This window comes from Lacerta agilis, chromosome 14, assembly GCF_009819535.1.
Source record: "Lacerta agilis isolate rLacAgi1 chromosome 14, rLacAgi1.pri, whole genome shotgun sequence".
NCBI lineage: Eukaryota > Metazoa > Chordata > Lepidosauria > Squamata > Lacertidae > Lacerta > Lacerta agilis.
In genome coordinates this window covers 26,676,518-26,691,063 of record NC_046325.1, presented here as the reverse complement: position 1 = coordinate 26,691,063, position 14,546 = coordinate 26,676,518, and the positions used below count along the sequence as shown (strand labels likewise).

Genomic DNA, 14,546 nt, shown 5'->3' with positions numbered 1-14,546 from the left:
AGTTTGCATGCTCAGAGGAATCCCAGAGTTTGCAGAAGTACAAAGAATATTTAGGGGAAAACTTTGAAGGCTAAAACAACACCAGCATCCCTTTAAAAAAAAACAACAACAACCAAAAAAACACCTGATGAGCATCATGCTCAGTGATTACAGAATGTTGAGTGTCTGTTTGGGTTGGCTGGGGAGTGAAAAGTGTAAGGGAGGGAGAATTGAATGGTGTCTTGCGGAGAGGCTATGACTGGCTGGAGCACCGAACAGCAGCACTCCACAACAAAGCATTCTGTTTCAGACAGTGCTAATACTAATGATAAACCAAGCATGTTTCAAAGGGTGAAGACGTCGTGGTTCCATCAAAGCGCTCCCCACCCCCTTAGCACGTCCATCAAAGGGCTGAACGCTCCCCTTTTGCATTCGCCTTTTCATGTGTTCTGGGCCTGCCTGCAGGTGTCTTGCAAGTCTTACTCAAAATCAAATGGAAAGATGGGCGTGACAAGGTCTCCCTCCGCATTTCACAAACTACAAGGTCCAGACTGTTCATATTAGCAAGAGGAAGTGCACAACCAAGATGTTAATTCCGTTAGGTTGTTTGCTCCCCTTTTGTGAGTCTGAGAAATTTCAAGGTTTGGGTGTGTGTGTGGTGTTTTTGCCCCTTAGCTCTGCTGACCACAGGGGTGAAACAGAGGTTTGAGAACAACAAGAAAACAGCTACTCTACCACAAGTTCCACTCAGCTTTCTTGGCTGAACTGTCTCTTTCCCCCCTTCTATGCTACATCTCTCTCTCCCTCCCTTTCTTTTCGTTCTCCCCTCTTTTCAGCCTGATTTTTCTCTTGGTTTCCCCTCATCTAGAAAGCGTGGAGGGAAGGCACATCAAATCCGAGATGGGGACCGAACGGGCCCTTGTGCTGGACCGCTTAGCGAGCAACGTGGCCAAACGGAAAAGCTCCATGCCTCAGAAATTCATTGGTAAGAGAAAACATGCTTTTATAATGAAATCGCACTGGAAGTGGTTGGTGAGGAACTCACATGTTTGTTCTGCCTGGGATGATTCGAAAGCTTATGTTGGTGCAGGAATTAGTAGCGTACCTTGTACAGGAAGTTGTGTTCACAACCAGATCCCTGATGAAGTGCTTGTGGTGCCTGTTTGTTCCTCTTCTCTCTCCCCCCCCCTTTCATTTCAATGAAGTGGGCAGCTTTTATGTGCATTCCTTGGCATTTGCAGTTTTCATCCTGAAAAAGAACAGGAAAGCTATTAAAGCTGCTGATTGGAACCCTGGAGACTTTGAGAGAGCATTGGATTGATTTCCAGTGAGATCAGTACTGGCCCAATATATAGCCCAAACCCAGAGAACTGTGATTCAGAAGGCACGTAAACATTTTGGGGTTGTGCTACTGGTATGTGTATGAGTACCTATCAAGCAATAGACATAATACTTACCCTAAGGCAGGATACAGCCTTTGTTACAGCAGATATTCTTTGCGGAAAGGTATTTTAGCTGCCTGATGGCCTGTGAACTGATTAATTGATTGACTTTAACTGCGTTGCATATTCCCAAAATATCAGTAAGCGGGTGGCAACTTACAATTGCTTAGAAGGGAATTGCAGTCTTCTTATTTTCTTTTCCATTCTATATCACAACCACACCTAAGGATCAAATAGGGTTAAACATAATAAACAATTGTGTGCCCTTAATTCACAGCCCCTCTAATTAAAATTTACGCTTGCCAATTAAAGATGGCTCCTGCTGATTAGATTACCGTACTCTGCTAATTAAACCAGTTTCAGATGGAACCCATTTTGTGTGTTTGATTGAACATATGCGATTAATAGGGGCATTTGTGTGTAGGTTGAGGACCCGATACGTTTGTGCCTCTCTGCATGTACTTGCACATAGGTGCAAAAAACAAAAAAGCACTTACACGTGTATGGTGGCTTTATAGAAGCACTTTCCTTTAGCTTTTAGCTTTGCTGTTTTTGACATATTTTGAATATGAAATACAGAGAACAGTTCTGATAAACTTCTTCCAGTAATTACTTTGCCAAGTTATCCCATGAAAGATTAATATTACAGTACTTAGTATTATTGGGCAGTATTTAACTAAGTTTTACCCAGAGTAATCCCATTGAACATTAATTTCAATTTCTGCAGTTCTTCTCTGAGTAAAACATAGTTGAATACCATCCATTATTTATAATAAAATATTGGTATGGCTAATATTGGAGCTGCTGTTGGTATTGCTAGTCTTTATACTGCTTTTTAAAAATACTAATATTCTAATTCTATTTAATTCTATTAGATATTTTATAATGTTATATTTTCATATGCTTATCAATAATTTGCAGAATGAGCTTATGCAGTTTGCAATTTGTAAGAGCAAAAGAAAACAACTTTGAAAGACAAGTGGGAAAACTGGAAATCTGTTCAAATGACGGATTCATTTTGTCTATTAGCATTCACATCTATTTACATATTATCAAAATCTCAGTTTATGAGCCTTTGAAAGAAATTGATAAAACAGTTTATCAACAAAAACTACCATGTTATTGGGCAGGGGGAAAGGGCATAGTTAATTTCTGAGGCTGTTTAGGATGTGTTGGATTTCTATCATACTGGGATGCAAAAGAAATTAATAAACGAGCATGCACTTAACTCCTGTGCTCACTGATAAAAATGGTGTTATTCATGGAGTAATTAACTAAACCTTTAGTTGATTTATGAATTAAAGGTTGGTTCCCTAACTTTTCAACCATTCACTTGTAGCTCTGCCTTAAGCAGCTGTCTGACACTAGCAAGTTACCTTGCATGTTTCCATGCTATTAAAAAAACCAACACTTAGCCCACAGCACAGTAAGAGCTTGGATGGTCATCTGTCATGGGTGCTTTAATTGGGATTCCTGCATTGTAGTGGGTTGGAATAGATGACCCTTGGTGGGCCCCCTTCCATCTCTATGAGTCTTTGATTCTAGGGCAACCGCAGTATTTTGCTGGCCAGCTGCTAACCCTTATTAAAGCTAGGGTGTCCTAGTAAAGCCCTGGCCTCAGTGAGACAGGGACCAACCTCCCGTACAGTTGTACCTAACACTACGCAATACAAAGCAGAACCTTTGGACCCCAAGAGGCCCCATTTTCTTGTCTCCAACCTGTCTTTATGTATCATTTTCTCCCTCCCTCCCCCCTCTCTATATATGAGTTTCAGAATAGAGCAGGGTATATTTTTTTACTTTTCGTTTCAGGTACAAAAATGTCCGAGGCCAAACACTCCCCTTATACGTCTTTACCTCAAGCTAAAGTTAAGCACAAACCTACTATAATTTTATTTTTATTTTTATTCTTGATTTTTTTTATTGAAAATTGCATTTTTTAAAAAATGCACGGGAAGAAACTCTGCTATGCTTAATAGAGGAGAATCTAAACAATACAATTTAAAGTAAAATTTCGTTATGATAGTGCTGCTGTAACAATATAATAATATCAAATTATAAAGGTCCAAGCAGTATACACAGTTTTACAATATCTTGGACTTTATCAATCCAGTAAATTATAAAGACACTTAATTCTTCACCCCCCCCCCACCAAAAAAATATAATCACCTGACTGTCCGCCTTCTCTGGAACTTAACATATTTGTGAGTTTGTCCATTATAATTGTTGTTGTTGTTATTATTATTTAATTATATTATTACAGGTATTTGTGAACAATATCCCAAATTTTGATTACCCAATTGTACATGGATGGTGCCTTTGATTTCTTCCAGTTATAACAGATAACTATTCCGCCGGCAGTCATTAAATGCTGAACTAGTTCACGGGAACAATTATTAGGTCACGTATATCCTATTACTGCCTTGATTTCAGTTGTTACATCCTCCCAGAATTTTTAAACTTTGAGACAAGCTCAGAAAATATGCAGCATTCCTGCATTCTCCACTCTGAATCTCCTGTGTCGATCACTAGCAGTATTATATATATGGTTGGGACACGATGATTTTAAATACCAGTGGAGCATAAACTTTAAAAAAACTTCATTTAAGAGATAACACAGGTTATTGGGGGACTTTTGGCCATATCCACTTCCATGGATCTGTCTGAATTTCTTGTCCAAGATAGAAATTTCATTCTAATTCCTGGCTCTGTCCCAGTTTGTATATTTAGCGTCATACCGTTTTTGAGCCTTCTTTCAAAATCAAAATTTATAAGCCGAGATCTCTCTGGTACTGTATTTTTTTATCTGATCTTGCTGCAAACGCCCTGTGACTAACTGCCATCCCCTCTCTTTTAATGCCTTGAATAAAAATAAAGTTGACCTTAATTCCCCACCCCACCCCCAACTCTGCAAAAGCAGAGGGGGGAACATTTGTTCACTGTAACCACAGCGGGCTCTCTCTGACATTTACAAACAAGAGCCAGTAGTCACCTGTGCAAAAATGGTGTGTGGGGTTTGTTTGCAGCTTTTGCACCTAACAGCCGGCACAACTTTGATGGGCAAGATCCTTTCCCTACGTTACGAACCTGCAGCACTACCTGAGCTCAGGTTGTGATTATGACGACAGCAGGTGAAGGCAGCAGCACTTGTCACTGGGATTGGTGGGTTTCACAGAGTTTGGGCCCCTTCACTCACCCACCGGTCCATGCTTGTTTGCAAAGTTCAGCTGGGAGATTGCTTATATGCAATAACTACTCAGTGGGACCAATGTGTGTTATGAACAAAGTGATAGAGCAGAGGAAAAAACAGGTTCTAATCACTGCTCTGCTATAAAAGCTTGGTAAGTTATTCGCTTTGAGCCCGACCTACCTTGCTGTCTTTTGCTGAGGATAAAATGGGTGAAGCCCCGTCCATCATTCTGAGCTCCTTGGAGGGAGGGCAGAATAAAAATGAACCGTGTCAAAATGAAATGTCAGAATGCACATTACTGTGGCAGGCTGCAAGTGGGAATCAACCATTTAAGGATAAAATGCTCTTTTCATTTCTCGACTCATCCGCAGCAGGTGTTTCCCTCCCAGAAGAGCCAGAGTATAAATATCCTCAGTACATGGAGGAAAGGTGGAGTGGTGGCAAGAGTTGCAGAGAAGTAAGGCAAGGTTATCATGCGAGCCACATGTAGAACATGTCTCTGGCACAAATTTTAAACTAGCATAAGTCATTCTCTCTCCCAGTGGAATTATGGGGACTGTAGTTCTCTGAGAGGAGGAACAGAGGTCTAACTGAGGAGACACAGACCCCTCACCAAACCAGAATTCTTTGGAGGAAGCCATGGCAACTGACATAAAAACAACATATGTTAATTTTGTAGATGTGCCCTTTGAGCTCCTATGACCTGTTAACATGGGCCTGCTTCACTTTGTTAAGGCACTTAAAAATGTAACGTGTTACTACCCAAACAACAGCCTTGCTGTGTGAGCTAAAGTGATCGGGCCTGCGACACACAGCCTGGCATCTTTATTTTCAAGGGAATGCAAGGATGTAAGGCTAAACTACCTGACAAAATAGAAGCTTTGTTTCCTACCCAAATTTTAAACAGCTAAGGTGCCCTCTCCCTGATGGGAAGGGCATCCCTCTCTCTTCCCTGATAGGAACAGTTATCCCACCGAAATAGACTAATCATATATATATATGCCAAGGATGGGATGATACTCACACAAAGGACCCTGGCCAGGGATCCTTGTAGCAAGCAAAACTAGGAAAAGGTGAGGCATGGGAGAAGGAGATGCTGCAGACACCTGTTGCTTCTTGGGGTTTGGCTGGATAGTTTTCTCCAAATTCAAACAGCGAGAAAACTGCTTTTATAGAGACATGGGGTGGAAAGCAAAGTCCTGTTCCGCAGGATCCAGAACGCCACAAGGTTGCAAAAGCAACACTGCCAAAATACAGGTTCTAGGTATCCAAAAAATGTCTCAGTATTTTCCTCTTCACATGCTGGGAAACACAATCCAATACATAGGCCACAAGTCTCTCCCATATTAGCTAGCCAAGTCCAAATTTCTTGCATCACAGTTTCGGCTTGATTTCCACACTTCAAATCCACCAGCCCCAACCTTGTTTTGCTGCTTCCAGCCTCTGTAAGCAAAAACCATCCATATACACACAAGCACAAATGAATATATCCATTCTGCTCTGCGGTTGCTAAGGCTCCTTATCTTCCAAGCTGAAACAAGCTGCTAGTTGAAACTGCAGAGCTTTCATTTATTATGCTAATTTTTTAGTCTTATCTGGGTCAAGACAGTTAACTTAAAATCAAAGGACAAGACAGAAAAACGGGTAATGCAATGATACATGTTTTTAAAGCATTATATGCAATAAAGAATGCATATATATCATAAGCATAAATACCTCAAACAACCACTGATTTACTGATTTACCAAATATGCTTCTGCTTATTAAGCTTGCCAACTTATACTAAATAATACAACAAATGCATTTTAATCATGACAATCGACACATCAAGCACCACAAACTTTTTTTATGGACTAGAGCTCGTGTCATCTTACTTATTTATTTAAAAAAAATTGTATAGCGCTGTTTCATTTAAAAAAATCAATGTTGTTTACAACAATAAAAATGTTAAAAAATTAAAAACATGTATGCATCACAGGTGCAGTGTAATCAGCTCTGGGTAGTGATTCAGCATGCTAGCAAGGATATGCTAGGATTCAAGTCTAACAAGAACAATCTCCTTTATTGCAGTAGGAACTTGACTGACTGGAGGGAAAGGGCGAGCTCCTTTTATACTCTCAGGAACAGGAGTTGGGGAAAGGATACATTTAGATTTTGGCGGGACCCAATCAGAGTAAGGATCCAAATTGTGCCAACAAGTTAACCAATAGCAGCTGTCACCGCACCCATTTGAATCACCCTGGAGCGGGAAAGGTAGTTACAGAACTAGCAGTGAAACTCATGTATGAATATTAAACCAATACATAACATGTATTAACCATGGTGAGAGGATGTATTCTTAACTGCCTGCATAGGACTAGTGGAATAGAACAGTTTTCAATGGGTGTTTAAAAGTTGGCACAGAAGGCACCTGCTAAATCTTTGTTGGCCAAGTCTTTCACAGGACTGCGCTGATGACATTAAAGACTTGGTTTCTTGCTTAACGAGGTATGGCTAAAAAGGCCATGAAATCAAGCGACACAGAAGTTCTGCTATATTTCTGTGCAATGATCAAATGCCTATATAAGACAGGAACACCGACTTTAAGCTATAGTAGTAATTTGTGACAACTCAATCTTCCCGGCAATACTTAAATGAATTAAAAATTTGAAGAGGAGAAGAAATCCTCAGTCTGGGTGAAATCTAATTCCCTGATAAATTTTAATACCTACTCTAGGTGCTCTCTTTTGTTAAAGGATTGTGACTTTCACAACAGCATTCTGGGTAACTGAAATGCTCCGAACATTGTCACTTTTGCTGTCCATTTCATTCCTTTGCATAGAGGTGGGTCTGATTAAATCTGATAGTCCTTAAATTGCCTCAAGAATTTCTGTGGCATTTTCTGAAACGGATTAAAACAGTTACCCCTCTCAGTTTTTTTTAAAAGACAAGCACAAGTTTGCAAAACATATTAATTAGATGAGTATATCACCCAGGAGCTGGAACTGAACATAGCTTGCGTCCCCAATAAGTGTACAGCAAATAGCAAATTCAGGTTTGCCGTTGTGTAACGTGCAGCATGTTTAAGAAGAGGCAAAGATACAGGTGCTATGCAGTGTTCAACTAAGAAAACAAAGCCCTTTTCACCAATTAAAACACCAGCAAACTTGAGCCAACGGGAGCAGCACACTCAGTAGGGGGATGAAGCCAATGGCCAAGGCAATGTACCTGTATGATGAAATAAGTGTTTACAAACATGTACTTGTCACACACATTACCTGCTTTAGGTATCAGGCAATGCAACGTCTAAGGAGTAGTTGACACAGCTGAATTTCCCCGTGCGTCTTTGTACACCAAGGTGTGCAAAATCCTGGTCACGTTATTGGTATTAGTACTGAATTTTTATTCTGCCCTCCGGTTCAAAGGGTCCATATAACCCCCCCCCCCTCCCCTCATAAAGTTAACAATATAAAGCAAACATCAAATTCTATACCTGGGATGCCGTAACAGAGAAGGCCTTATTCCATGCCATTGTCCAAAAACTGTCATTGGTGGGAATACTGTATAAGCAGGGCCTCTCCCATAGATCTTAAGGCACAGGCATGAGGCCTAGCCTTTCTTCACATGCTTATGTACCCACGTGGAAGAATATGTGTGTGTGGGGGGGGAATTCAACAATGTGAACTGAGCTGCGATGGCACCTGCCTTATTGTGGTAAGGTACAGGTTGGCAAACAGTTTCTTGAAGAGTTGCATTAAGAAAGAAGGAAACACGGGTGTCACCGCAGCATTGTTTTCTGACACTATGTTGTTGTTTTCAATTAAAAAAATAAAATTACTCCATGCGGTGGGGTTTCATATAAGTGTAACTTTAAAAAAGTGACTCACTCTCTTTTATCCTCCAAGGCGCACTCCCATAAGCTGACCTTAAGCTGACTTTTCATTAAGTAATATAGCGAAAAATTGCTTGGAGGAAGATGTTTGGTTCTCTTCCTACCTAGGTCATCCTTTTCCTCACCTGGTGCCCTCCAGATGCTCTGGCTGTGGCTGATGGGAGTTGTAGTCCAAAATTTCTGCAAGGCAATGGTTGGGGAACACAGACATAGACTCAAGTAGCAGAGGTTTAGATACCAGGATCCAGACAATAATATTAATGGATAACTGTTTCTGGGTCTCTGTGCTTGTTCTCTGGGGGAAACTGAGGTGATTATCTGGTGTGGAACGTGGGCCTGGTCTACACTCACAGCAAAGCATGGTGGGAATAATGTGGTAAAGAGTCTTGAACTGATATGAAAGAGGTGGTAGGCTGTGCATCTTCAGATGGCAGAATATCTTCTCATGCTAAAATATGGAGAACCATTTCAGCAGTACTCATTTCCTGCTCTGCTAGTCCTCTACTTAGGAGGATTCTGCTTCCCTTAAAAGGTAAAGGGACCCCTGACCATTAGGTCCAGTCGCGGACGACTCTGGGGTTGCGGTGCTCATCTCGCTTTATTGGCCGAGGGAGCCGGCGTACAGCTTCTGGGTCCTGTGGCCAGCATGACTAAGCCGCTTCTGGCGAACCAGAACAGCACACGGAAATGCCGTTTACCTTCCCGCCGGAGCGGTACCTATTTATCTACTTGCACTTTGACATGCTTTCAAACTGCTAGGTTGGCAGGAGCTGGGTCCGAGCAACGGGAGCTCACCCCGTCGCAGGGATTCGAACCCCTGACCTTCTGATCGGCAAGCCTTAGGCTCTGTTTTAATCCACAGTGCCACCCACGTTCCATTCTGCCTCCCTTACAGAAGCATTTAAAAATGTCACACCCACCCACCTGCACCTCTCCCAAGTAGTACAGTCCATTTCACCACCTTACAACTCGGAGTTTAACTAGACATTGAGAGGAGAGAGACTGACATCATTACTCTGTTGCGTTGCCCTGCCTTGCAGCCAGGGAAGAACAGAGCAGACAGTGGCATGATGGTGTTACTGCCATCTTTGAAACAGTAACATTCCGAGGTGCTAAAATGGACTGTACCATCTTAGACAGCACCAGACAGGCAAGGGACTATATTTTCAAATGCTTCTCTTTTTCTTGGGGGGGGGGCACTTTCTGCAAGTAGAAACTAGGACTGGAAGAGGAAGGGTGGGCTGATCTCGCACCTTTCTCTTTGATGTGTTAGTTTAGGGAAAAGGAGTTACATATTGGGGGAGAATGGCATTCCTACCTGCAGTTCTGCAGAGGTACAGGCCACCTTGGATGGGAGACAAATACAATCCAATTTGCATTTAAAGGGAACCTGTCTAAGTTGCACTTTCTGAAACAAATGCACAAACTGAAACACAGCCATCCCTTCAGAATGTACACTTTGCTGAATTTTTGCAATGCAGTTCTCCGGCCAAGTAATGTGTGCAAAAATGCATGTACCGGGGCAAAGCGTACATAGAAATGCCTGTATTAGTGAAAATAGGATGCAAATGCATTACAGTATATAAAGAAAAGGAAATTGCTTTCCAGAAATGTGCATATTAGGAGAAATTTGCACTAAAAAGCTGGTGGGTTTTCAGGACTTCTTCTTCTTCTTCTTCTTCTTCTTCTTCTTCTTCTTCTTCTTCTTCTTCTTCAAGGAATTGCAAACAGATGCGGAAGTGTGGAGAACTGAACTTAAGGTTGGGGAAATGAGCAATTGTGGGGAACCGAGGTTGTCAGATTTTCTCACTCCTGCCCCTCATCCTGCTGGATGTGGAGAGTAGGGCCCAGATCTCTGTTCAAGCCCCACAGTGACTGGTTGGGAAACAAGGGAGGGCAATGAGCTTCATAGAACAAGGCCAGGTCAATTAAAAACATTAATCGAGAGGGTATAATCGCTGAAATGACACCCACAACTCTACACCCGCCCAAAACAATGTCATATCATAAGTGTGTGCATTGTGGGTTGTTGTTTCTTTTCATTCCATGTTCTTGATAGCAGTTGAAATTGCGCCAATGTTTTCTGGGTCACTTTGTGGTTTGCCACCTGTGATTAATACCCTTGAGTGTCTGCAGCTGCTGCTGTGCGATTAAGTGGATCAGATTGGGTACAAATGAGCAGGTGGAAACCATAATTCCTATATGTCCTATTTTTTACTTAGTGACTCAAACATTTCCGATTTGGGGTTTGCCACAAGGTGGAAATATTTCACCCTCTGCTATCTCCTTCCCTACCAGGTTTCTGCTTATATACCAAAGGTGAACCTTTTCTGACTACCCCCTACTCCACAAACACACACATGTTTTTCACAGTGCTTGAAAGCTAACCCCAAACAGGAGGTGTTTTTAGAGCTTTTGAAAATGTTTTATGAATGCTTCATCCCCCTTCGGCTCCGGCCTAGTATTAACCCACGAGAGGAGGAGGAATACTCATTTGGAATATCCAGAGAGTGAAGCTAAATGTAAGGGGAGAAAGCTACCCCTGCATTTTGGATCAAGCAGGAATCCAAGAGCACCTTAGCATTACAAAGTTGTAATTCAGAATTACAGTGGTACCTCGGGTTACAGACTCCGCTAACCCAGAAATAACGCTTCAGGTTAAGAACTTTGCTTCAGGATAAGAACAGAAATTGTGCTCTGGTGGCACAGCAGCAGCGGGAGGCCCCATTAGCTAAAGCGGTGCTTCAGGTTAAGAACAGTTTCAGGTTAAGAACGGACCTCCGGAACGAATTAAGTATGTAACCAGAGGTACCACTGTACTGATTCTGCTGAGCGGTATCAAAGCCAGTGCAGTGCTTGGAGGAATACAGCAAACCAGGATAGGGCTAGTGAGTCATATGCAAAGCATGGCTGAATCTAGACTTTCCTTTTCCCCCTCGAACACAATAGTGGTTATCTAGTAGAATGCAAATTTACTGGTTAGGTAAATAAAATACTTAATGGTTGGTAATCCTAATATTTCTCCATTCTAAACATGTGTTGTAAGGTCCACGACAGCAGTCTCCCATTTTAAAATGCAAAACATACATTTTTCCACATCCAGAAGGAGAAACGTAGCATATATATTTTTCAAGGCAAAAATACTGCTCACAACCCCTCTGCCAAATAGCTGAACTGTTGCAACCTAGCCATTCTTCACCGAACTGTGGCCAGAAATACCTGTTCACCATGTAATTTCACCGTGAAAGTTTCATACGGATAGGACAAATTGCCTTCATTGTGTGGCGAACAGAACGTTTTAAGCTTCCTCAAAGAGAGAATGCTAAAAAGGCATCAAGATGTTTTGAACTGTGGATCCAGTCTTATAGAAAAAATCAGCATTCCCAACATTCTCTCGTACTCACATGGTACCAAGCAAAAGCAATAGCCAAGACAGGACTGTGCAGATGAAGAGAGGGAGCCATGCGAATTGGAAAAGGCTTGGATCTTAATGGCTGGGATGTCCAAAGGCAGGGATCCAGGGGTAGCTCCCCACCCCAGTGGCACCTTCTGCAAGTGCCAATGGTAAAGCACAGCCACGAGAACACTATTGTAGTGATGGCAGCATTTTCTCGCCATCCCTGAAACTGAGTTGCAAGGACTGCACTAGCAGTTCTCATATAGGAGTGCAGTTTATCTCTGCAGAATGTACAGAGACACACAGCAACCCCCCGGGGCTTGCAGTACAATATACCAAATATTTATCAACCTTCCCATTGCCTGCACAGAGCCCGCCCTAACGCTGGATATTTTCTTAGCTAATTGTATTCATGAGTTCAAAACAAGAAACTGAAAACTTTCAGCATCCCTTGAGAAACGGGGCTAATTTTCTTTGATTCATCTTTTCTAGAACTGGCATCTGAGTCATAGACAAATGTCATTCTGTGGGGGATTTTTCTTTTTTTTCTTTTTAAGATTCCTTTTATCTATCAGATGGATCACAAGATTGACAGAGAATCTTGTCAGCGGGTTCTCAAGCACAGTTACTAAAGAAACGTGAGTGGTTGGTTTTCAAACCCATCCACTGAAACAGCCTGCCAAGTTTCGTGGTCCTTGAGTCATAGTACTGCCAGTGATAAATATCTCAAGGGTTTGACATTCTAGTTTCTATCCTTCAAGCACAAAGGATTTTAATATGAAAAACGCCATTGCCTGCTGCGTATGAAAATGTTGCTCATGGCAGCAGAATTCCATTGTCTTATGGCAACGGCTGAATGAATCCCATGATACTATAACTGTACCAGAGAAGTGCAGAAATCAGTACTGGGTGCAGAATTCAGCTGCCGGAGAATGTCAGCTTCTGTTTTGTCCTATTTAAAAAAGGCATGTTTCAGGACCGCAATACCTCAAGGACCACCTCTTTCCATAGGAACCTACCCGGACCCTGAGAGCATCTTCTGAGGCCTTCCTTCATGTGCCGCCTCCTTGAGAGGTCCAGAGGGTGGCAACACGAGAACAGGGCCTTCTCTGCAGTGGCACCCCATCTGTGGAATGCTCTCCCCAGAGAAGTTCGCCTGCCGCCTTCATTATATACCTTTAGGCGCCAGGCAAAATTGTTCCTTTTTAACCAGGCCTTTGGTTGACCTGATGGACGTCCTAGACCCTTTTAAAATGTGACTCTTGGGGGGGCATGTTATTGGGATATTGTTCTTATTTTGATTTTATATATTGTTATCATTTTTGTGAACCACCCTGAGACCTCCGGGTATAGGGCGGTATATACTGTAAATTCAATTAATTAATAATAAAATAATCCTTAAGCTAGACCTGAAAGTGTTCAGGGGACACTAGTGAAAGGAACAGGACGGGTCGGGGCAGAGTAGAATTCCTAATAGTCTCAATACCCCCATGTATTGTTTTTAATAGTATCTTATATTGCGATGTTGTGCACTGCCCTGATATTTTAGAACATGGTGGCACAGAGATGCTTTTGTACGCAAAATGTATTTATTTATAAAAGTATTTTCATGCTGCCATGGTATGAATGTAAGGCGGTTTTCGAACTTTACCCTGTAACATCCTCATGCATCCTTCTGTCCCGCAGGTGAGAAACGCTCCAGCTTTGAAGTGAATTACAACCCCAGCTTTGCGTACGAGAAGGAGAGGGAGGCCATGTTGCAAGGAAGCCTGCTGGACCAACAAGCCATCAGCAATTCCATGGGCTACCTTGGCGCAGAAGCCCTGCGCCCGCTTGTGCAGACCCCGGCGCCCCCGACCTCGGAGATGGTGCCCGTGATCAGCAGCCTGTACCCCCTGGCTCTCACCCGCTCTGAAGTGCCCAACGGCAACCCGCAGGAAGTGGAAAAGGGCCATGCCCAGCTGAGAGACAAGGCTATGTCTTCCGACAGAGGTCTTTCTCCAAACAACAGTGGCCAAGATTCCACGGACTCAGACAGCAACCAAGAGGAGCACCAGAGCCTTGCCTACCACCAGAACCAAGTGGCCCCTCCTCCTCTGCAGGCCCGCAATGGGCTCCTGGTCTACAAGGAGCACCCCAGGTCCTACGAGATCTTCAGGCCGCCCGTCGTTTGTCCTCGTGACGTCTTGAAAGTCTTCAACAAGGAAGGCGAACCCATTGGGGTCTACCGATGTGACCACTGTCGTGTCCTCTTCCTGGATTATGTGATGTTCACCATCCACATGGGATGCCACGGCTTCCGTGACCCTTTCGAGTGTAATTTGTGCGGCCACCGGAGCCATGACAAATACGAGTTCTCCTCCCACATAGTCCGTGGCGAGCACAGAATCGGACTGAAATGAGAGCAGAATTTCTTCCGTCAGTTTCTGGGAGAAATGTGGACCATAACCTCAAAACCAGTCCAAAACCAAGTTTGAGTATTGTGTGATTTCTACCAAACAACCTGGGGTGGGGTGGGGTAGGTGAATTATAACTTTGTAAAGATGTTGTGGGTATTTCCTTGACTCCATGGATCTACAGCCTTCAGGGTTCCTTGTCCAGGAACATGGGGAGTTTAAGACTAGTTTACATTTGTAGCCTAGTCAGATTTTTAAAATCCTTTTTTAA

General features: G+C 42.7%; 1 protein-coding gene across 3 annotated transcripts in view; it reads left to right on the top strand.

The window, feature by feature from the left end:
* The window catches only part of IKZF3 (IKAROS family zinc finger 3), a 49,937-nt gene extending 35,620 nt beyond the window's left edge, over window positions 1–14,317 (top strand). For 2 of the 3 annotated variants that reach the window (XM_033170832.1, XM_033170831.1), the window contains exons 7-8: window positions 848–964; window positions 13,566–14,317. In XM_033170832.1, coding sequence (XP_033026723.1) covers window positions 848–964; window positions 13,566–14,281 — 833 coding nt within the window. In that variant the 3' untranslated portion in view covers window positions 14,282–14,317. Of the gene's footprint in view, window positions 1–555; window positions 600–847; window positions 965–13,565 lie in introns of those variants that run through there. The other variant, XM_033170833.1, reaches the window with a different exon arrangement.
* The last annotated feature ends 229 nt before the right edge of the window (window positions 14,318–14,546 follow it).